Source organism: Ochotona curzoniae, unplaced genomic scaffold (assembly GCF_017591425.1).
Source record: "Ochotona curzoniae isolate NIBS_2020 unplaced genomic scaffold, NIBS_Ocur_1.0 contig_517, whole genome shotgun sequence".
NCBI lineage: Eukaryota > Metazoa > Chordata > Mammalia > Lagomorpha > Ochotonidae > Ochotona > Ochotona curzoniae.
Window position 1 is genome coordinate 4,322,962 of NW_024466454.1, and position 24,457 is coordinate 4,347,418.

Here is a 24,457-nt window from a genome sequence, read left to right on the forward strand (position 1 = left end):
AGACTATATTATATCTTATTTGCCTTCCCAAGAAATGCTAAAGACTCAAATAACTAGTAATAGAACTAATTAAGGGGATTTGGTAAGATGACTAAAGAGAAAAAAACCTGTAAGGCAATAGGTTTTATTTTTTACCACTGTAAGAGTTGGTAACACATGGGATACTTATCGAAACCTCATTATAAAAGTGGCAACAGTGGAGGTTGGTGGGGTGGCTAATCCTCCACCCACAGTACCTGTATTCATATGGGCACTGATTCATGTTCCAGAAGCTCCACTTCTGATCCACCTCTCTGCTTATGGCCTGGAGAGGCACTGGGGTGGAGCAGAGAGGATTGCTCAAGTTCTTGGGAACCCTGAACCCCTGTGAGAAACTTGGAAAGAAGTACCTAGCTTCTGATGGGCTCAGCTCCAGCTGTTGTGGTCATTTGGGGAGTGTATCTGTGGATGGAAGACTTCCCTCCGTCTGTTCCTCCTCTCTGTAAAATCTGCCTTTCAAATAAAAATAGTATGTTTTTTAAAATGGGAACAGGGCACTTTAGCTTGGCTATGTATCTTCAGGGGAATGACTGAATAAGTTACAAGACCTATAGAATCTGTCCTAATAGTGTTTAAAGTGAATGAATGATTAATCATAGTATTAAATCTAGAAAGACACTCATGACATACTTATGTCTTACCTTTCAAATAACATGTAAGAATTCTTTTTAGTATCAGTGGTTCCTGATTTTTTTTTTTTTAAATACAGGGGGAAGAGTTAAATTTTTAAGCTGCATCATAGAAATCTGGTCTGTATAATAATTTTTTGAGATCTGTTTTTATGGACATGTTCAAAGTTTTAAAGGGGTCACAAACAGTTAAAGAATATTCAAGTTTGGCATATCATTTGTTACAAGCAGATTAAAGCTGGTTAGGCACATATTTTGAAGTTTCTTAATATTTACTCCTTAATACGCTATTAAGAAAGGCACGTTAAATTGGTCACTGTGGTCGTAAATCAATCACATTCTCCCTGAAATAACTGTGATTGAAAATTTCATGTGTTTGGCATACAGAAGTGCATTTAAAGGTTAAAATGTGTATAATTTCCTAGTGATTTTAATTCCTTCTCAGTGTGTATTCACACTCTGTGGTAATGCTTTTGGCCAAAGTCTGTTTCGTATGATACAAGATAGTTGCCCTGACCTTTCAATTTGGGTTAGTCTAGTATATAGAATCATTTCCATTTTTTTCTTCCGAATCTTCCTACATTCTCCTTTATTAAAAATTACCTTTGTAAACAGCATTTAATAAGTTTGTTTTGCTTTAGTCGCATCATCTTTGTTCTTCTAAATGGATAAAGTCGATGTACATTAACATACTTGGCTTCACTTCTATCAACTTAGTTTGAGTTTTCTATTTATTTTGCTTTGCAAAACCTTCCTTTCCATGCCTTTTTAAAATTATGGATTTTATTCCCTCTCACTTCCTTGTCTACAGAAAATGTATGTATTTTTAACCTAGTAAAGTCTTAAGATAATCAGAATCCTTACCCACAGAATAAACATGAAGGTCTCAGCACACTTGGTATCCAATCACTTACTTTAGGACTCAGAAACTGTGGTCATATGGATTCCAATATATCTTAAATTCTAAAATTAACAAACCACAATGTGGTCTTTGTGAACTTTTTATTATTGCAGTTCAAATCCTTCCTTTGGGCTGGTTATTTTCCTTTCTGTTATTCATTCTTTAAAATCCCTTCTATGAGAACTTGTTGGTAAGACCTCTTTATGTTTATTGAAAAGTCTCATTTTCCGCACACATTTCAATATAAAGGGTTTTTTTCCCCCCCCTTTGGTGGCATAAGATTGAGTTGACAATATTTTCAGCCCTTTGGAGATACCATTTCAATAGCGTCTGGCTTGTATTTGTCCTGACAAAAGAACAGCTTTTAGTCTGATGCTTGCAATCTTTTCTCTTTGCTTTTATTCTTTTTGCTGTTCTCAGTGCTGGCTTTCACTATCAAGTGTGTACATTTAGATTTCTCACTATCTTGCTTGGGATTCACTGAGCTTCCTGATTTTGATTCGCACCTTTTATCAATTCACTATGTTTTCAAATATATACTATTGCTCATTCTTACTTCCTTCTGGTTTTTTCAATCAGCCATATGTTGGATCTTGGAATAATCCATACATTTTAAAATTCTCATCCTCATTTCCACCCTGTTGTCTCTCCATACTGCATTCTGAGTTTTTCTTCAGTGTTTTCTTTCAGTTCATTGATTTCTTGTTCAGCTGTGTCAAAGGCACTGAGTTTTCTAATGTCATTATTACACACATTTTCATTTCTAAAAGTTCTATTTTATTCTTTCTTATCCACTTGTCCAATATTCTCCCGCAAGCACTGAGTGCTTGGGGTGCACTGCCCTCTCCCTGTGTGTAGACACTCTGCTGCAGTTTTTTCACTGCCTTCAAGCCTCTCTAACCTATCTGTTCTCTACGCATCTTGCTGAAGTCCCATTTCTGACCTCACTGCTTTGCTGACAAGCCATCAACAGTTATCCCTGTTCAACCACAAGTGTCTCAGATTCTTAGTTCCGGGTTTTTGTGAGAGCAGCGGGAGTGAGGCAGGGGCGATCATGTTTTTTCCTTCTGCCAGTCAATATTTTATTTCATGATGGTCTGAGATACAGAGAAAAATTGCAACGATGGTGTCACGGTTGCTGCCTATCCTAAACTGTTTCCCCTACTGTTAACCTCTGTACAACTGTAGTGCTCTTGTCATAGCTACTTCATGTAACTCAACTCCACACCTGATTCAGACTCACTAATTTTTATTCACCATCCTTTTTTTCTGCCAGTAAAATGTCCAGGACAAGACATTCATCCCTCGCACAGCCTTTGCTTTCCCTGTGCTGTGACGGTTTTCCAGACTTTGACTGTTGTGAGAAGTGCTGGTTGGGAGTGCTATGGCTTTCTCCCAGGTGGACTGAGGTTCTGGGGTTTGGGAAGAAGATCATGGGGTAAAGCGATTGTCGCCACAGCTCCCCCTCTCCCCGCCTCCCACACACAAACCTACGGAAGACCATCACCCAACTGAAACCACTCAAAGGGTGGTACCTTTCAGGTGACTGGAGGGGTTGCATCTTCATAATTTTTTTTTTTAGAATTATTTGAAAGAGTTGTGTTTTTGTTTCATTTATATATTGCTTTAATTTCTTTCCCTTTTTTTTCTCACAAATAATCCCAGCATCGAGCATTGGGAGCTCTTTCAGGCTGTTCCTGGTCACTTTCAGTATGTGATCTTGTAAATGCAAGACACTTAATAAAAGTTCGTTGTAAAGCAGGATTTAATTTATTTTAGTGCAAAAAAAATTTTTTTTTGAAATCTAGACACAGGTGTTTTATGTTTGGCTTTTTCCCCCCCAAAGTATACTCTATCCATGAACTTTCGGAAGGTCTGTCATAATGCAAGGATTTAAACATTTTTTGCAACAAAATAAACTTTTAACTTCATTTTCCATGAACTTTAAGTATCCTCATATTTGTGTTCTTAAAAACATTTATCCATTTATTTGAAAGGCTGGGTGACACAGAGGACGAGACGAAATGGAGAATCTTTCATCCATTAGCTCACTCCCCAAATGGCTGCAATAGCTATTCCTGGGCCAGGCCCAAGCCTGGAATGTCATCTGGATTTCTGACATGGGTGTCAGGAACTCAAGTACGCGGTCACCGTCCTCTACCTTCCCAGGTGCATTAGCAGGATGCTGGATCGGAAGCAGAGTAGCTGCAACTCAAATTGGCACTCCAATATTGGATATCTGTGCTCCAATGGTAGATTAGCACCATGCCATACCACCACCTGTTGTGCATTTTCCTCTTTGACATTTCAGAAGGCCCAAGCTTATCTGCATTTCCAAGTACTAGAAACAGCCTTTTCTTTTTTTGTAGAACAGTGTTAGAAATGAAGACTTGATTGTCAAGTCTCATCCCGATGAGCTGCCATTCCAATTATCTAGGCATGGCAATCACCTCCCCATCCGTCCCTGGTCTCCACTCTTAAGTCAGCAGGTGCCTTGCATCTATGCTTTGGCTGTGGATTTAGAAGGCTCTTCTTGCTCACCTGGCTGAGATTCCACTCTTCTACTAACCCTGCCACTCCAAGCCCCAATTCAGAATGCTTCCCTTGCATGAAGACATCCCCTGACTCCTACTTAGTCTCTCACAACACTTTGTGCTACCCAATTGTGAGTTACCCAGAGACAGCCTGTGCCATACTTTCACAATACCAAGCTCAACAGTTTGCAGATAGCAAACCAAATGCGTTTTCTTTAGAGACTAGTATTTGGGTTAGTTTTAAAATGCACCCTTCAGGATTTATCAGAGAAAAGGAAACTCTAGGCCTGGCACCATGGTTCAGTAGCTAAATCCTTTCCTTGCATACACCAGGATCCCACATGATGCTAGGATGGCATCATATTGGGACCATGCATCTGTGTTGGAGACCCAGAAGAAGCTCCTGGCTTTATGTAGATTCAGCTCCAACCATTATGGTCACTTGGGGAGTGAACCACTGGATGGAAGATCTTTCTGTCTCTCCTTATCTCTGTAAATGTCTTTCCAAAAAAGATCAACCTTAAAAAAAATAAAAAAGAGAAAACTGGTTTCCTGTACATAGATACAATACAAAATAAACTCTCCCAGAATTTTATGCCTATAAAGCCTGCATTGTGGTACAGTAGGTTAAGCCACTGCCAGATGCACAGACATACAACATTAGAACACGGGTTTGAGTCCTGGTTGTTCCACATACAATGCAGCTCCCTGCTAATGCAACTGGAAAAGCAGAAGATGGGCCTCTGCCACCCATGTGGGAGTCCTAGATGGAGTTCCAGGCTCCTGGCTTTGACCTGGCCTCGCTCCAGCAGTTGAAGCCATTTGGGAAATGGATTGGTAGAGAGAAGATCTTTCTCTTTCTCGCTGTAACTCTCTCTCTTTTAAAACTCATTTTATTTATTTGAGAGAGAGAGAGAAGGAAAGAAGAAGAAATAAAGAACACTCAGGCTCAAGCCCAAGGAACCCTTCTTAGTCCTGTGCAGGAAGCAGCTCTTGCGTGTCAGGATGTGCTATTGTAAGAGCCAGCAGGACGGACCTTGGGACACTCAGCCCCTCCAAGCAGGCCTCTTCTATCCCCAGTACACACATAAGTTCAAAGATAAGGATCAGTCGAATAAAATGTACCATAAAGAAGCTCGCAGAACCAGCCCACGCCAGGAAATTTCAATGAGAAACAGGCAGTGGCTCATGTTCAAATGAAATGATGGATTATGTGTGCAGGCATTTTCCTGGAATCACATATCTCCTGTCTCACTCAGTCACATCTACCGCTTGGGTGCCTGGGATGCAAATGTAACCAGTGACCAAGGACATGTGTGCATACAGGATGTTCTGGGGCGGGAGGGGGGTTCATGTACCAACTTGGCCCACTCAGTGGCCTCCTTGCTGGTGTCATGAGCTAAGTCTTTCTTCCCACAGAACCAAGCTCTTGCCTCCTTAAATCATCCTGGAAGTGAGTAAGTAATCTTGGACAAGAAGCTGTGTAGGGAGGAGCTTTCTCCTCATTCTGGGTTTGGGCAGCTTTTGCCCTGAGGTCTGGGCAGGGCTGGAGCTATTCCTGTGAAAGGATGGGGTAGGCACCATCTGATGTGTTCTGGCAGTGACAACAGCCCCAAGAGATGGCCAGTGTCAGGAGGACGAGCTGCCACAGCAGAGGCTGCTGGGCCCTCAGGTCTCTCTGTGTGATATAGGTACCCCTTTCCAGAGTGCCCTGTCCTACCTGCATCCACCTGTAGCCACAGATAGCCTTAAGCCTTACTCCTGCTCTGCCTCCACAGGAGTAGGGCCGAGGTTGTAAACAGAGTTGGCTTTTCTAGAAAGGCAGGCTTACATGGCATCTCTCTGCCCTCCTGTGTCCCCTTACTTGGTGATCTATACTTTATAAGATTGCCTCCAACATAAACTGCGCCCCCCCTCCCAAGCCCTTTGTTTTAACATGACTGAACTAAGATCTTTGGCTAGGGCAAGTGGGTGGGAAGATTCTCAAACAGCAGCACCAGGGCAGCTGGGAAAGATGGCTTGGAAAGTCCTGCTCACATCTACCTCTAGGTCCTGAGTTCTTACTGCATGATGTCATCAACATGGTCACCTGTATTTCACATCATTAGGCTGATGTCAGAGATGCATGTACTCCTGACTGCCGGAGGCCCCAGGCCATTCTTACCGTCTTGGAAGTGCCAGCACTTCCGTAACTGACTAACCTCAAGCTCAGTCCCCTCTTATTCTCCACACCCTACTAACTCAGTATTAGGGAGACTTAAGTCCTGATATACTTGGAAGCTCAGCTTCTGGAAATCACCATGCTGTCACCCAGTGAATGCTGGTTCATTATTTATGCTACAGAAAGCAGGTTCAAAACCTTCCCTGAAATGCCCAGATATTGATATCTAAATATGACTCTTCTGCAATTAAAGAAATCAGGGCTCTTACAGGAGCGGTTGCTTTGGGGAGAATAACATGGTTTGGGGAGAATAACTGTGTAGTACAAGGGAAACATAAAGCACTGTATGATGGCAGGAAGCAAGGAAGTACAAGAAAAAAGAAAAAACAAAACAAAAAACCTCCACAGGGACAGCACCCTCCAAGTGTGGAGGAAGTGCACCTAGGGGTCAAGGCTAGGACAACATGAGCATAAAGTAAGTAATAAAGGCCTAGACCAGAACTTAAAGTACAAACTGAATATCCTTATGCTCAGTTTCCTATACATAACTGAATAAAGTGGAGTGACAAGACAACTCTTCCTTTTATAAGAATTCAAACTGATAAATGTAGAAGGAATAAGGACAAGAGAAAATCAGCATTAGAAAACCACTGTAATCCTGTGGCTTATACACCACACAGGGATGTCAGAATGAGTGACAGTAGTTTAAGGCAAGATAAACTATGTGCACAGCCCCAAAGTGTCTCATCTCAAACAGTGACTTGACAATGACTAACCTTACCCATGAGTTAACATCCCCAGTGATGAATCATAACATCTGCTTTGATACATCAATGACAAGGGCCCTGTGTTGGAAAGAGGGCAAACTCAAGATCGCAGAGGTCACTGAAGACTGTCATGCCTGCTCCCTTCCAGGCACTTCTGATGTAGACTGGGTTCTTTCAATCTGGGGACCCTACTTTTAGGTCTTCAATGTGTACATGTAGCCTTAGACTCACAAATAACCTAAACTTACAATCTACAAAAGAAGTATCACCTGTGTAGTGAATCGCCTCTTCTACAGACAAGCTGTGATCTGAAATGACTTAATATGATTAATATGACTTAATATGACGAGACCTGGCAAGGGAGGCATGTATATGATGCTGGAGGTGCAGTGTCTCCATGGCTGTGTTCGCTACTGCATTGAGAGCCTGGCACAGAACATACTGAGACAGTTCTAGAACCTGGCTAGGAATTTGCTGCACGAGTTAAGAGCTGTTGTCACCAGGAGAGATGCTAGGTGAGGCTTCTGGCTGCTTTAGGCGATAAGTGCCAGAGCTTTTTCATGTCTATTATGCATACAGTTGGCATTTACAACCTCCAGATATTAACACTCATTAATATCAATATCTGAGTACCAAATCAGTTTAGCTTCCTAGAAATTAACTAGATTGTGTATTAGCCATTCATTTATTCACACAATAGACATTGATTAAGTGCTAGGCAACATGTGCTAGGCAACCTGATCACAGAAGTCTAGATAAATAAGCTGTGGTTCTTACCCTTATGACGCCCAGATCCACTTACATAAACAGTCACAGACAACATGAGAGGTCTCATGTGAAGGCATGAGCATATAGATGCATGTGTATGTGCACACAAAGGCATATTTATACAGCGTATTCCTTATTTAAGGAATCAGTGTTTGGAATTCAGATGTATTTGGATTCAGGAATATGTGCATACACATAAATATCTGGAGGAGGGAACCCAAATCTAAACACACAAGTCATTGATGTTTCATATACACCTTATATTTATAAACTAAAGGTAATGTTATATGGTCATTTTAGTGTGCCTATATTTTCACTGTGATCCCTTCCCTTACATGAGGTCCAGTGTGGAAATGTCCACCTTGTTACTCTCAAATTTCAGACTTTGGAGCATTTTGAACTTTTGGAATAGGGATACTCAACATGAATCTATACACCCACATATATACACATTTAAGTGCATATATACATATATACACACAAGCATGTGTATATATGTATTTATATATATATACATATGCAGATTCATACTTATAGGATCATCAGTTTATGGGAAGTATGCGTTTCAAAAAAAATTTGTGCCAAAGTCTAGTCATAGTAACTTGTTATAACATGTCTGAACAGGTTCTAGTTTGAGGCACTAAAAAGAATGACATCAGTTTGAACATTAGAAAAGAACACTTATCAGAACAGCATGAATTCTAAAGTTGAAGCAGGAACATCTAATTGATGGTGAAGGCTGGATGGAGGAATGGTGAAATCTTTGGTGTGTTATGAAAGCTTATAGTAAGAACACACCAAATAAACCAGCAGTTTATAAATGATTAACACATTTTAAGGATAAGATGATGCTGAAGATGCAGCCATGCACATCAACATCCATGGAAAAATCAATCTTGGTTTCTGACGGAAGAAAACCAGGAGAAACAAGAGACATCACAGACACCTCAATGGGTTCACCTCACACAGTCCCAACTGACAAATTAGTGTGGAGCTAAAACTGTTGTACAAAATCAGCTGTGGCCAACAACAGAACTCTTAGTGGAAATTTTAACCAAGTAGGATCAAGGCCCTGATTTTTTTTTTTTTTAAAGAACTGGAATAAGAGGGAAATTGATTTCCCAGAGGATCCTAACAGCCAAGCACATTCGTAGTAATGGCTACCAAGATGTGGAAGTGTACAATTAAAGCAAAAACAGGCTGGTCAAGGGCAAAGGTCACGGTCACAGTCTTTGGGATGCTCAAGGCATTTTTGCTTACTGACTTTCTGGAGAGCCAAAGAACGCTTATTAAGAGTCTTTTCAGAATGCCAGCCAAAGCCTTACTACGATGCCTAGGCAAGCTGCACCCAGACTCCTCTATCATGACAAGGCTCTAAAACTCATCTCTGTCCTCAAACAACGGCGAGAACTTCCAAGGGAAACCATTAGGAAGCCACCAAACTACCCTGATTTACCACCTTATGACTTTTTATTTTAAGATCTTTTAAAAATTCTTTAAAGAGCACCCATTTTTCTTCAGTTTAATGATGTGAAATAGGCTACATTGATATGGTTAAATTCCCAGGACTCTCAGTTCTATAAGGATGGGCTAAATGACTGACATACTTGTGGGGTGTGTGTGTGTGTGTGTGTGTGTGTGTGTGTGTGTGTGTGTTACACAATGCAGGGATAAGCAATTCATAAAGACCATACATGTATGAAACACACTCAGGTCTGAACAGCATATAGGCACATAGGAAGGCAGGTGAGGTTCCCACCCACAGGAACCAATACCTACCACCCAAACATACACACAAGTTCACAGATCAGGGAGGGCTGTACACACACGTCCATACATAACGGACACACACACAAGTACCTGTTCACTGATCCCAGAGGAAGCCACACACTCGCACACAGAACACACACCTGCCTGCACACACAGGACTGTCCTCCAGGAACCTAAAACTGCAGTTTCTCTAGAGAGGAGGGACCATGTTTCCAGTTACCTAGTAGAGGATCTTGGAGACTCAGTCTGCAGGTCATTTTGCGTAAGCAGCTGTGAACCGACAACAATGACATCCAGCTAGGAGGAAGCAGCTCATGCACCTGCCCATGAGACACGCCAATGTGCCACTCAACCCTCCTCTTACCGAACAGCTTCTGCAGGACTTGTCCATCATATAAGTCTTCAGCCAGGTCTTTCACGATGATTCTTTCTCCAACCAACACATCATTAATCCAGTCAATTAAAACCTGCAGAGAGAATAAAGAATGGAGGTTGAAAACAGGTCAAGAGGGCCCGGCTCAATAGTCTAGCAGCTAAATCCTCACCTTGCAAGCACAGGCATCCCATGTGGGTACTGGTTCATATCTTGGCTGCTCCACTTCCCATTTAGCTCTCTGCATGTGGCCTGGGAAAGCAGTAGAGGATAGTCCAAAGCTTTGGGACCCTGCACTCACATGGGAGACCCCAAAGAAGCTACTGGCCCTGGGTCGGTTCAGCTCTGGCCATTGCAGTCACGTAGGGAGTGAACCAGCAAATGGAAGATCTTTCTGACTCTCCTTTTCTCTGTAAATTTGCCTTTCCAATAAAAATAAATGAATCTTTAAAAAAAAAAAAAGGCCAAGATTCAGGTGATATTTTCTTACAGACCTGCTCTCTTATCTGGGAAAATTAAAATCTAAACAAATTTCTGGTTGTAAAAGTAACATATTAATGTACACAACCCAATGCAAGGACAAGTAATTCTGACAGCAGGCCCCACTGGCTGCATTAATTTTCAGGTGTCAGCTGTTGTAGAATCCCTGTGAGCCACCAAGTCTTACCTGCAGAGCAAGTGGCATTCTCAGCAGGTGGTTGTGTGGCTGCATTTTAGGCACAGGTGTGGACTTTGGCATTTACATATGGGATGAAACCCCAGTTATGGTCACCTACTTGTCTGTGCACCACCATCGTGTGTGTGCACACACACACCTCTGAGATCTAAGGTGAGCTGTATGGTCCCTAAGTGTTTGCCTCCCTAACTATAACATTGAGCATGGGGGTATATCCCACAACAGGGAGCGAAAAACATTGACAAGGAGCAGTACTGAACAGAACACGGATGCGTTAATAACAAAGTACACCTTGGTTGGCAGCTGGGGAGGTGGCTGCTGTCACCACCACGGGCAGGAGAGACAATCAGCGCAGCAGGAGAGCAATTTGCTTAAGGTCATGAACTGAGTGGATCCTGGTCCAGCTCACTGCTGAGCAGATGTGTCTTCTGTCTCCAGATGGAACTGCCACGTGTGGGGCACCACAGGCCCCCTCCTTATTGCTCTGCAGCAGCCACGACCTGAAGTCTACTAAGTACCAGGGCACTGCCTGTGCCGTGTCACTCATGGATCCACACAACACCCCCAAGGGGCATGGATCCTTAGCTCCATTTCAGGGAGGGAAACAGAAACGTGTGCATGAATGCAGCCTTTCTCTTTGCTTTTTTCACTAAGATGCTGTCTACATACAATGCTATTAGGCAACCTGAAGCTATCAGTAATGGACTGTGGTTGGCACACACAGCTCTGTAACAGCACAGCCCAGATACAGACTGGTGATCTCCCTCAAGAGGCTTCCTGGGGCCCATCTGTCCTCAGTCCTCTCCTCTGCCCATCAGCTTCAGGGAACCCCTACAGTTCGCCTTTCTTAGGATCTCTCATGAGGTGTCCTCCCACCAACCTTGCCTCTTGTGTTTGACTTCTCCGCTTTAGCACAGACATCCTGCCTTTGTGATACACCAGCAGTGGCAGAGCATCCATTCCTGGCTGGGCTGCTGGTGGAGCCTGTTGCATTGCCACAAGGCAGGAGGATGGTACCTATTATGCACCTGCTATATATCAGGCACAACCTTGTATCCAGTGCAGTAAGTCCCTGTCCTGGACGAGTTTGGAGGAATGGTGTGATGGCGAGGGAAGCCAGGGAACAACTGGATGAAAGCACGAAAGGCTTAAATCCCAAAGCTGGGGAGCATGGAGTACTGTGGGAGAGCATTGGAGAGGCTCTGTCCAAGCTGGAGGCAGGTAGGATGGAGTGGAAGTGAAAGACTCTTTCAAAAACTCTGTGTTTGAGACTCAATAAACACCAGAGACTTGGGGCCAGCACTACAGTGTAGTAAGTTAAGCTTCTGCCTTCAGTGCTGCCATCCCACATGGGCATCAGTTCACATCCCAGCTGTTCCACTTTTGATCTAATGCACAAGGGAAAGCAACAGAGAAAGGTACAAGTTCTTGAGCCCCTGCACCCATGTGGGAGATCTGGAAGAAGTTCCTGGCTTCTGGCTTCAGATCAGCTCAGCGTTGGTGGTGTTGTGTCCTTTTTTTTTTTTTTCTTTTCTAAGATTTATTTTATTTTTATTGGAAAGTCATATTTTCAGGGAAGAAAAACAGAGAGAAAGATCTTCTGTCCATTCATTCAATCCCCAAGTGGCCATAACAGCTGTAGCTAAGCCCATACAAAGCCAGGAGTCTGGAGCCTCTCCCAGGATTTCCATGCAGGTGTAGGGTCCAAGGTTTTGGGCTGTTCTCTACTGCTTTCCCAGGCCACAAGCAGGAAGCTGGATGGGAAGTGCAGCAGCTGGGATACGAACCAGCAACCATTTGAGATCCTGGTAGATGCAAGGCGAAGACTTTAGCCACTAGGCTACCGTGCCAGGCTGGTGTTGTGCCCTAAAATACAACAGATGGAGCTCGCTCTCCTCTGCAAATCTGCCTTTCAAATAAAATCAAGTAAACCTTAAAAAAGACCAGGGGCTAACTGGGAAGACTGGGGCTTCGAGGTGTTTGATTCACCTCAGTCTCGAAGTCTGATCCTCTCCCCAGAAGTGAGGAGGTGTTCAATGCTGCATGTGGTGCTGTGCTCAAAGATGGCACCTGGGGCACCAGCCCATGGGCAGCCCTGTGCACCAGTAACTTCTACCTTCTCACAAAGACAAGGGACAGGCTGGTAGGTCAGAATTGCTCAGAGCCCATTCTGTCTGCACCCTCAGGTTCTCCTGGGCCACAGCAGCACACCCATGTCAGCACACGAGTGTCTGTGAGCAAGCATAAGGCTACACCCTACCATAGGCACCATGTGGGTGATAGGGGCCCAAGCACTTGGTCACCTGGTGAAGCTCAGACATGAAACAGTGCCTACATGGGATGCCAGCATCGCAGGTGGCACCACGATGCAAGCCCCAGATGATGTGTCTTTCATGTGGCAGGCAGAAGGTGGCACAGAAGCATAGGCACCGGAGTAGTGTGGCAGCAAGTGTGGCCTTGTAAAGACAAATGTGTTGCCAGAGTGGGGATGATGTGAGAAAACAGCTTCCACCTGGGCCCAAGATGCCACAGGCAAGAGTTAGGGGTCTCCTGGTGGCTCCTGGCCAGCTGTAGGCTTTGGACAGGACGAGTCAAGTGCAGACCTACACAGGGAGCAGTCCCCCTCTGACCTCGGGGCCCTTCTGGTTTCACTGCAGCTTGGCAACACTGAAGAGGAAGGGGGACAGCACCTGAGAAGCAGTGAGAAATGGCCAGGTTGGGAAGTGTGACCGTATGCATCCACTGTGCCAGGGTGACCGAGACCCCACTCATTTCTGCTTGAGTCCCATCTTTCACGGGCTTTTCTGACATGGAGCTGGCTCATTTGGAAAGTAGGGAAGGATACTGATTTGAATCTCACAGTGGAAGGGCCTAGTGCATTCGTGGATCCTGACCGGTGTTAGCCCATTTGCTCCCACTTCTGTACACTTAGCATCAACTCCGAGTGTGTGCCACACTCAGGCCACTGGCAATGTTTCAGGGTCCAGTTGGGGACCATAAACCACCTACAAGTAGGACCTGCCATGGCTGGAGATCTCTCTGTACTGGCCCATGTGGCCTCTGCATGGAGCAGGTGGGGTCTAGGAGTACCCCGGGTCCCCTCCTAAGATCTTCTTACCTTCATCAGCTCCTGAAGTTTGGGGTCACTGCGTGAGTTGGGATCCACCATGGTTCGCACCTCGTTCTCCTCTTGAAAAAGAAAAGGCATTCAGTCGAGGGGAGACTACACTCAAAGGCCTTTAGCCAGTTCAAAGAGACAAAAGGCACACAGTTACCCAGCATGGTGTCCTCAGGGTCCAGCTCGAATGGGATCGGGCTCAGAGGCAGGTTGATGGCGTTCATGCCCTCCTCCTGTAGCTCGGACACTAAAAGACACAGAAGAGGCCAATCACATGCCAGCTGCCTGCTGAGGTAGAGGGTCGGAGCTTGGGAACACGCATGTTCCATAGTGACCATGTGTACAAACCACATGCAAGTTAGATGACAGCTGTTAGCCTACGATCGATTCCTGGCCTCTCCTAGCTGAAAGGACCTGACTGTCCCTTTAATCTCCTCTCTTCCGACTGTCACCTCATGTGCTCTTCTCTGAGAACAGGGAGGTGTTGGAGCAGAAAGCTGCTCCCTCTCTGAAAGGTGAACTGGGGTACAGTGGGCAGACTTCCCTCTTGCCCTCTCCTTTTGTCTCCAGCCTGCCACTCCTTCAGGGCACAGTCACAGGGGTGGCATGGGTGATCAGACACTGGGGATCAGATGAACCATGACACCCATTGAAGGCTATACATGTGTTACGTCCTATGCACCCTCAGTTTGGGCCTCCCCTGCCTGCACTCCTCTTCCCAGGGCCCTGCTCTGGGTCCTCCTGCACCCACCAGCTGAGAGGCCTGGAGCTGGGCTCCTCCTAACGGCTCTAAGTCTGTTTTCCTCCACTGAGAATGAGGCGTTCCACTGGATGCCCAATGAGTTCTAAGCTTTCTACTCCTGGAAATCTACAATTCAACTTTCTTCAAGAAAAATATACAAAGATCACTAGTCAAAATGACCACCAATCTGCCCTCCTGGTACCCACTGGGAGCCTTAGTACCCACTGGGAGCCTTAGTTGGAAAATATGTACAAACAAACCCTACCACACAACCAGTTGTGCAATGAGTACTTGGTGAACACTGACCTTGAATTACCCCCTTTTAAAAGCAGCAACTTAAATCCCCCAACTTCTTGCCAATTAAGCACAGAACAACCACTTTCTCTGAAGGCATCGGTCACCACGGGGTTCTTAAAGAGCTAATGCAGCAGCAGCTGCAATCGACCTTCATAAAGACACTGGCCCATCTTCCCATTTTTATTTGTTATCATTTTTTTTCCCCATGGATGCTGGCCTCCCTAGTTGCCAGCACAGACTTGTAGAAACTCTCAAGTACAGGAAGCCACTCACAAAGGGTTCTTTCACATCAGCAAAGACTCAGATGGCTGCCACTGGAAGGAGAGTAAGACTGCCTAACAGAGACAGGGAAACACATTCTCCCCTCAAGAGATCCAACATGCATGACAAGCCCTGGGCCCTTGACATTCCTCTGGACAGCAGCTAGTCACTGTTGAGAACCTCCACATCCACAGACATACATTCTTTTGGAAATTCTACACCATCAAATCCTTCAGGAAGCCGGAAATAGTGCTTTCAGAGCCCATGTGGCTCTGCAGGCCGAGGAGTGCATCTGTCCTTGAGCTGAGAAAACTTGGACTCCCTAGCACCATACTTTTCTTCTAGTATCTCCCCTAACCTACTTTTCCAGGCAATTCTTTCCCTTGAGCACTAAAAGCTCAATTCTCATTACTTCATTCCCCCTGCATGCCCAGCCATGCTCATCAAGCCCCACTTCAGGGCAGGTGCAAGGTGGATTGCCTGGCTGATGGGAAAGTGGCTGCTGCTTAGGGCCTTCTCTCCTCCAGCAATGCCACACCTAGGGTCTTCTGTCTCCAACAAGGCAGCTGCCAGCCACATGTACCAGTTCCATTTCAGTTCCTTAGTTGCATCAAGCACCATTTTACCACTCAATGGCTTGCAAGTGGGATGTACTATCCTGGACAGCACAGTGAAGGGACAGTTCCACCATCACTAGAACCCAGTGGGTGAGTTAAGCCCCTGCCTCTCTCTCATATCTTACTTGTTTTTAAAAGTCTAGTGATTATTTTCATCAGCCTAGAAGGCAGAGTAACAGAGAGAGGGGAGAGAGAGAGAGCAAAAATACCCACAGCAACAGGAGTTGGGTCAGGCCAAAGCCAGGAGTGTGGAATTCCATACTGGTCTCCCATTTAGGCAGCAGGGGCCATGCACTTTAGCCATGATATGCTGCCACCCAGGAGGTATTTGTAGAAAGCTGGACTGGAAGTAAAAGTACCAGGACCAGGCACTCTAACATAGGAGCTAGTGATCCTAACTGGCGATTTAACTTGCCTACCTCGTGTGTTTTGTTTTAGAACACTCAGCAGAATCTGACATACTCATTGATGACATATCTGTTATCAGCTTCACCAGCTGAATGCAAGCTGTGTTGAGACCTCGCATTTTTTTTTCTACCTTCTTCACTATTAGAGCCCCAAAGAAGCCAAGTGGTCCAGTGGTTAAGAGCCAGGCTGCCCACATTCAAGCCCAGAACTCACCACTTCCTAGTTCTGTGGCCTTGGGCCAGTTTTCTGATCTCTTGTGTCTCTGTTTCCCCATGTGCAAGCAGGAATGATGACAGAATTGGAGTAGTTAAGAAGATGGGATGGGTTGACGTCAGTACTGAGAATGATGCCTGCCTCTGCACCTGCTGCTTCTACTATTCCTTGAGAATCTGAGGGATTAATTAGTTCCTTTTTTTAAAAAAAAAGGAAAATTAAAAAGATGGCATTTTTTTGTCATAACAAAAAGCTTATATTTCCAAAAAATACAGCATCTTGTGAACAATAAGCACTCTGAAATATTTGTTGGATGAATGATCAAAATGATTCGCAGCACCTCTCACTGCGCAGGTCACAAGCTGAGGCAGAATGGGCCGAAGCAGTGTTAACTCACAAAGGACTGGGCCTTGTGCCTGGGGACAGAACATACACGAACATGCTAGCACATACAACTGTGTTCTTGTGCCTGTGGATGCACAATTCTGGGCCAGCATTTTCAGTTTGCATTCCGTAAGCTGAGAACAGCCATACATGTCCCCAGATGGTTGTAGAGCCAGAGCCCATTCATGGACAGCAGGGCATTTAAACATGCCTGAAGTGCGGCTAAAGGTGTGATAATCACCATTCACACTCTGCCAAGTGGGTCTAAGCACTATCCTGGTTAACGTGGCGATTACTGGGAAAAATGTTTTTTGGACCAACAAGTGGGAGAAGGTCTCCCCTGCGGCTGGCCTCCTCAGGTCACTCGTGGAGACATAACAAACTGGAGAAGAAAGGTTGCAATAGGATTGCAATTAAAAATGTTGTTTTCAGGAAATGGTCTGGGGCAGGAACATCACTGCCATTCCATTAACTGCTGACGTGGAGCCAACTGTTTGTAAAAGTGAATATGCAAACTGCTTGGTGCAGTCCTCAGCCCCCGCCCTGCAGGGCCCCATTAGTGGCCACTTTCCCAAAACAGCCCGTCTGCTCTGGAAGTTTCATCTCTATTAAACCCAGGCGGGACCCAGTAGAAGCCCCTTGCCAATCTTGACGGCACTCCCTGGGAGAGAAAGAGCTACAATTGAATTTTCGCAATTGGATTGAATATGAATATGATGTTTATCCCCAGACCTCTGTGAACAGTCCCAAGCTAGTCCTGCACGTGCAGCCTTCAGTGCCTTGCAGTGCCATTAGCTGTAACTTAATAAACAGATTCAGCGCCAAGCTGAAGGGTGGCTCGGGAGAGCAGGAAGAGGCTGCGCCCGCCCCTGATGTGCTCTGCACGAGTGAGAGACTTTCCTTTTCCTGGAACCACAGCCCGAGGCAGGGGCTAGTTTGCGCAGCAGGAAGCACATGGATGGACCAGGACATGGAGTCTGAAAGAGATGGACTTGGTGGGATTATGTGTGACTTTTCTTACCTGAAAGTCGGTACGTTTTTTTCTCTAATAAGAGTGTAGTGAACCTGGCCAGCAGCCTCTCTGACTTGCTCTTTTTCTGCTGGGAGAACCCTGTTTCATCCTAGGATATACCCCTCCTGCTCATTATACCTCAAGGGTAGATCCTCAGTGGTTTAAACCAACCATCATTGATTCCCCCTAGAGCACCAACTGGCTCAAACATGGTCATGTGATCTCATTCCTGTTAGTGTGAGAGGAAACTTTCAAGAGCTTAGAGGAATACTTTTCTCCATTTTAGAGATAGAGCCAAGGAAAAGAAGGCATTTTTCTCCTTTTAATCATTACCATATGCAGATGTTATGCCTGGGTTTAGAGCAGCCATTTTATAATCATGAGGTGATAGAACCTAAGGAAGATGCTAATACGCAGAGTCTAGCAGGGAAGGAGAGAAGGAAGGAAGGGAGGAAGGGAGGCAGGCTGGCTTTTCTTGATGCCATTTGCTGAGCTCCAAACCTAGGAGCCACTATAGTGCTATCTGTTTTGTTGGAAAAGATAAAGGTGTTTTCTGGAACTGGATACTCAAACTTCCTGACAGCAGAATTATATAAGTGATGGATGTAGATCTGCAATGAATGCTAACATGTCCTCCTTTCTTCCTCATGAGACACAGAAAAGCTACAGGCATCTACTGTATCCCAGACCCTGTCCTCACCAAGGCCAGTGCAAGCTAAAACTGCCTCGTTCCCCTGCAGTGGCAGCAGGCGCCTGGCTGCTCCAGATCCTTATCAGAATCCTGATGATTAATTTCTGGTCTCTTGAAAGCTACTAAAGCTTCCTTAATTTCTAAATGACTCCAGGGCACCCACAAAAGTTCTTGGCAGCTGAAGATAGCTAAATTGTCCTGATCGCAAGTCCCAACAATTGTTCTCTATGTGAAAAATCAACCTGAAAAAAAAAAAAATCAACCTGAAAGAACATGTAAAAAAAAGAAAAACCCTATAGCAAACATTACTCTAATGCCATTAAGACTAGATATTTTCACCCTAATATCAGGAAGAAATGAAGGTATCTCCTCTTAAGAGCGACTAAATTGGAAGTCCTAGATATTACAATAAGAAAATCAAAGATATGTACATGGAGGGTGAAGAAATAAGACTTTCTCTGAAGATGACATGATTGTATGTGGAGAATCCGAAAGAACCAATTATAAAAACAAAAGAATAAGACAAACCCTGCCCCCACCTCAAATTCCTTGGATTAGCAGACAATTGGAACAAGAGTGCAAGATAGATGGCCAGCTGTTCTGTACGTTAGCAATAAACGATTGGACTTTGAAATTTAAAACTATCTTTTACAGTAGCACAAAATGCAATTCTTTGGTGTATGTCCAACAGGATATGTATAGGATTGGTATGCAGATTAGAAAACATTGATGAGACAAAAGATATCAAACATCTACATAAACAAGTATTCAGTGATCATGCCTTGAAACACTGACTTTTGTTAAGAAGGCAGTTCTTCCCAACTTCATCTGAGGTTTCAGTGCCATCTCAGTCATACTCACAGCAAGCTATTTTATGAATACTAATAAACTGGTTGGGGACCTCAGGCAAAAAGGCGGAAGACTCAGAGGAGGCAACAGGGAACTGGAAGAAGACTAGCACAACAGGGGGGCTGCTACCCTGCACAACAGGGGGGGCTGCTACTCAAGACTAGTGAGGCTACAGTGACCAACAGTTCAGTACCAGGCAGAGATGCACCTGCAAAGAGTTCACAGGAAATGTGCTTTATGGCAAAAAACCATGGAGGGATTTCAAGAAAACTTGCACCCAAATAAGCATCTTTTAAATCAATTGGTAACAGAAAAATTTAAGTGATCTAGGGGTTGGCAAGGAGTTTTTAGATATAACACATAAGGAATGATCCATGCATGAAGGACATATGGGAGAGTTTATTAAAATATCTACTTTGAGGAAAAAACAACCCATAGACTGAGAAGAAACACTTGCAAAACACATATCTGATAAAACTTGTATATAAAAGATACCCAGAACTCTTAAAACCAGCCCAGAAACAATTACAAAATGGGCAAAATATATGAACAGATATGCCACCCAAGACAGTTACAAAGATGGCAAACTTAGAAGAAAATGTTCATTGCCCCTTTGTCTCACACAAATAAAAAACATTGAACCACCACTGCACACCTATTAGAATGGTTGAAATGAAAATGACAATGCTGGCAACACTATTGATAGCTTGGTACTTTTTTCCAAAGCTGCAATTTTACTCTATAGTCCCTCAGTCATGGGTCTTAAGTTTGTAAGGCGAAAAGCAAAAAAGAACTGATATATATCTGATAAAGTTGCTTCCTGTGAGGTCTGGGTTAATGATTCTTACACATGTAATACTGGAATAATAATAATAATAATAAAAGTAAATGGGTAATGGAAGGTAGGAGCCAGGTTTCTCACTGTGGGAGCAGAAGGCTGCAGATAAATGATGGAAAAGGCTAGGATGATACAGGATGAAATAGGTGAGTCAGAACTCATGTCAAGCTTAACACAAACATAGATGTTTCCATGTAGAAATACTGAAATGTATGTATTTTCATAGATTAGCACATAAGCTATTTTTCTTTACAATGAATTGGGAGCTCCAAAGTAAGGAAGCACTCAAAAGTAAATGCATAATTACAGAAGATGAATAAATATCAAAGAGATAAAGGCAACTGGCTAAAAGGACTGGCCAAAGTTAGAACTATTTGAATGACAAAAAAAAGTAGTACTGTTATAATTCAAGTATGAAGTCAACACCAATGAATCTGATGAATAAATTGAATTGGGGGGGGGGGTGTTAGTTATTTAAAAGAATTGAAGAGTTCTAGTGCTAGGTTATAGGATATTGCGATACTTTACGCGCAGCTAATTCTCGCAACCTGGTTCTTTACCGTGAGCTGAAAACACCAGACGCAACGACATATCTTAGGAAGTTTATTCCAGCGAGGCAGGAATAGGGGAAGGGGAAGGAGGGGGAAGGGAGGTAAGAAGGAGGAGAGGGAGAGCAGGGGAGAGGAACCAAGGAGAGAGCAAGAGCAAGAACAAGAGAGAGAGCAAGAGAGAGCAAGAGAGAGAGAGAGAGAACCGAGTGGGGCAGGAACAGGGGAAGGGGAGGGAAGGGAGGAAGAGCAGGGGAGAGGAACCAAGGAGAGGAAGAGAGAGAGCAAAAAGGGGCGAACCGCACCTGGGGGCCTTTTTTGTCTGCCAGGTGTGGGGGGGCGGGGATTGGGAGGGATTGAGGTCAAGGCCCCAGGGGATTGGTGCCTGCAGGTGAATGCCTGGGGATGATTGGCGAGTGGGCGGGTTTGGGGAAGGGGCTGGGAGATTGGGGGTGGGATTCTCAGGTGGAATGCCAGGTTACATCCGATTGGTGGATGGCTGCACTGGCGCGAATCCCGTGAGCTGTGAGGAAGAAATGGCGCAGGGTCCAGGGTGGGATATTGGAATAAATCCTTATAGGGAGGAGACCCATCAACAGAACTCTGAATCATGTATGCAGATCCCTGCTCTCAAATGGAAGCATGACTTTCCATTCTTGAATGGGGGCTGCATTCAGGGACCTTAGTACAGAAAAAAGAATACACAGAATGTCACAACTATTGCTTCAAGGCATCAAGATCAACATGACCTGCCATACATGATGCTGATGTGATAGCAACAGCACTTGACTTCTGTCTCTTCCTTGTACAACCTGTAATCCTAGCCCAATCAGGAGAAAACCATTAGGCCAATTCCAGTGGGGGAGGAATCCTAAAAAATTCCTGAGCAGTGCTTCTCAACACTTGTCACGTTGCAAAAACACAAGTAAGTCTATAAAACAGTCAAAGCCAGAGGAAGCCTGTGAAGGCAGCATGATGAAGTAGAAAGACCCCATTAGTAAATACCAAGGGAGTCTGAATAAATGATAGGCTTGTCCTAGTAACAAGATCTTAGTACTGGTCAGTTGTTAGAACAAATGTACCAAGCTAACAAAAGGTGTTAATATCAGCATTTGTCTGTAAATCCAAAACTATTATAAAAGTAATATATGAGAGATCTTCACCATGTGGTAGATATGTACTGGGCAAAACTGTGTGGATTTTAAGAAACTAACTTGTTAAAAAATGTATGAATAAACTCTAGTTTCTGATACGAAGGAGGATTTGGACAACGGTTTGTAAACCTCTCTCACAGCAACAAGAATTATGTGGAAGTTGAAACAAGGACATACATTAGATTCACGGTAAAGCTTGGGTGAAAAAATGGAGAAGTCACCGATGCTTCATGAAAAGCTTAGCGGGACAATGCCCCAAAGACCTTTGTGCTTTACAAATGGACACTTCATTTTAAGGACAAGATGATGGTCAAAGATGGAAGCCTGCAGAGGCAGATCATCTACATCAATTGGCAAAGGAAAACTTAACCTTGCTCATGTCCAGAACCAAGGAATGACAGTAGAAACAACAGCACAAACGCTCTGGTTGGTCCACACCAACACAGCTGTGCCCAGATGTGCTGCAGATGAGAACAGAGCTTTCAAGAGGAATTTTAAGCGAGTGTTATCAAGGTTCTGAAGCATTTTGTTCAAGTATTCTAACAGGAGACAACACCTGGCTTTCCCTGTACGATCCTGAAGACAAGGCACAAACAAAGCAGAGGCTATCAAGAGTACACACAGTCCAGACAAAGCAAAACTGAGCCAGTCAAGAGCAGACGTCATGGTAGCAATTTTTTCTGGCAGGGGAGAGGGGGTTGCTCAAGTCATTTTGCTTGTTGACTTTCTGGAAGGCCAAAGAATGACAACATCTACTTGTTATGGGAATGTTTTGAAAGGACTGAAAGTGTAGCAGAAAAACACCCTGGAAAGCCTCACCAGAGACTCTTCCTCCACCACAACAATGCTCCCGCTCCTTTCTCTCATCAGACAAAGGAACTTAGGTGGGAGTTTTGGCGGAAAATCACGAAGCATCTACTTTGCAGCTATGATTTGGCTCTTTCCAACTTCTCATTTCCTTCTCTTAAGACGTCATTAAATGGCACTCATTTTCCTTTGGCTGATAAAACAAAAGAGAGAGACTGCACTGACATGGGTAGACGCTCAGTCCTCTCAAAGCTTTACAGGTGGACTAAATGTCACTAGCATCACTTATAAAAGTGTCTTGCACTTGGGAAATCAAGTTGAGAAACAAAGTTTACATCTTTTAACTGTATCCCCCCTCCACCACAAACTGTTGAATCCCCCTATTTTAAGACATCAATCTGATTTTGCTATTATCCGCCCCCCACCCAAAATGTAGTAGTCCCTGAGTGAAGGAAGCCATGATTTTATGGGATGCATGTTTCTTTCATTACCAAGGAGATAGTGGTAACTCATCCAATGTTAGCTGAGCTCTATGGAAGCAAACCACAAAGATCATGTCAAAGCCCTGCCCTGAAAGCTGCAGTCATTCCCAACTGAAAACCCAAGTTTTCAGGAAGATAACAGCTGCTTTTATATTTCCCAGTACTGAGATAAAAAGACAAAGCTTCCTCAAAATCTAAGGATGCCTGGTGGGGTCATTTGTACTCTCAAGAAGTGGTTTGTTTTACGGGTAACAGTACAACTTTTTTTTGAAGCTTCAAAGGTCTTTTTAAAGATTTTCTCTGGACTTGCTGTGGCCATTTTAATTGTCCATTACTCCTGATCAGGATCCTTACAGCATGGGCTTCTGCATTTGTTCAGCATTACTGTAGCAGCATATTACAAGTGTACCCTGGGGTAAAGTCAAAGTGTTAACAGGGCTGGGTTCTTCACTGTGAGCACCATCTGCTAACCTACCTTTTTTCCTTTGCTAGTTTCTAGATACTGCCCACATTCCTTGGCTTATGGTCCCCTTAGTGTGTGTCCAAAGCTGGCAGTGGGGGTATGAAGGGTAATAGTGGTGGCAGAATCCTGTTCACATTGTATCCCTCTGCCTCCCCCTTGCCCTTTTTTAGAATTCTGATGACTCTTGCTCCACCTGGTTAAACCAAGACTGCTTCCATTTTTGAGGCTCAGCTGATGAGCAACTGAAATCCCACCTATCACCTCCAGTCACCTTTACCACACAGTAACAGATTCCAGGGACTAGGGTGTGGACATCTTTGGGAGAGACGTTGCTCTGCCTACAAAGGCTTTTTCCATGAAGAGGACATGTTCTATTCTTAATACTCACCCTTCCTTACAACATGTGGGTTTACTTTTCCTCCCTGTGAGACTGCCAAAATGAAATGCAAGACCCCAACTCCACCCACCACATCCCTCAAACAAAGAGTTTCATGGTTTTTATTCAGAAGAATACTTGTTCCTACAGCCATAATATATATATATATATATAATATATATATATATGGCACCACATAAACATGGGAGCCAGCTCTCAGTGGCCCAGGGGACTGCCTGGGTCTCACCACACTCTCCTCTCCTTGACACAGCTGTTTAATCACCAGGGGCTATCGTTTGGGCCTTGGAGCACAGCCAAAGGAGAACTTAGAAGCCAGTGTTGTGATGGGAACTGACAAGAGGATCTATAGTCCTGAGCCTTACATTTTCCAACAGAGGCTTTGCTTTGGTCAGTTTTATAGTTTCTGCAGAGTTGGATACCTGCCAGGCAAATGGTCCCTGAGTATTAATTCACGGTGCAGTCAAGCACATGATGCAGCTGCCCTCCAATTGCTAACAAGTACAGAGGGAGGTGGAAGCACTATTGGTTGGCTCCAGGCAGTTAAAACACTCTGAATTT

At 44.2% G+C, this 24,457-nt stretch overlaps 1 protein-coding gene across 1 annotated transcript in view; it reads right to left on the minus strand.

Moving 5' to 3' along the window:
* Positions 1–24,457, minus strand: part of PARVA (parvin alpha) — a 141,273-nt gene that overhangs the window by 30,749 nt on the left and 86,067 nt on the right. The window contains exons 2-4 of the mRNA XM_040988951.1: positions 13,894–13,983; positions 13,737–13,807; positions 9,934–10,036 (exon numbers count right to left, since the gene is read on the minus strand). Coding sequence (XP_040844885.1) covers positions 9,934–10,036; positions 13,737–13,807; positions 13,894–13,983 — 264 coding nt within the window. The remainder of the gene's footprint in view (positions 1–9,933; positions 10,037–13,736; positions 13,808–13,893; positions 13,984–24,457) is intronic.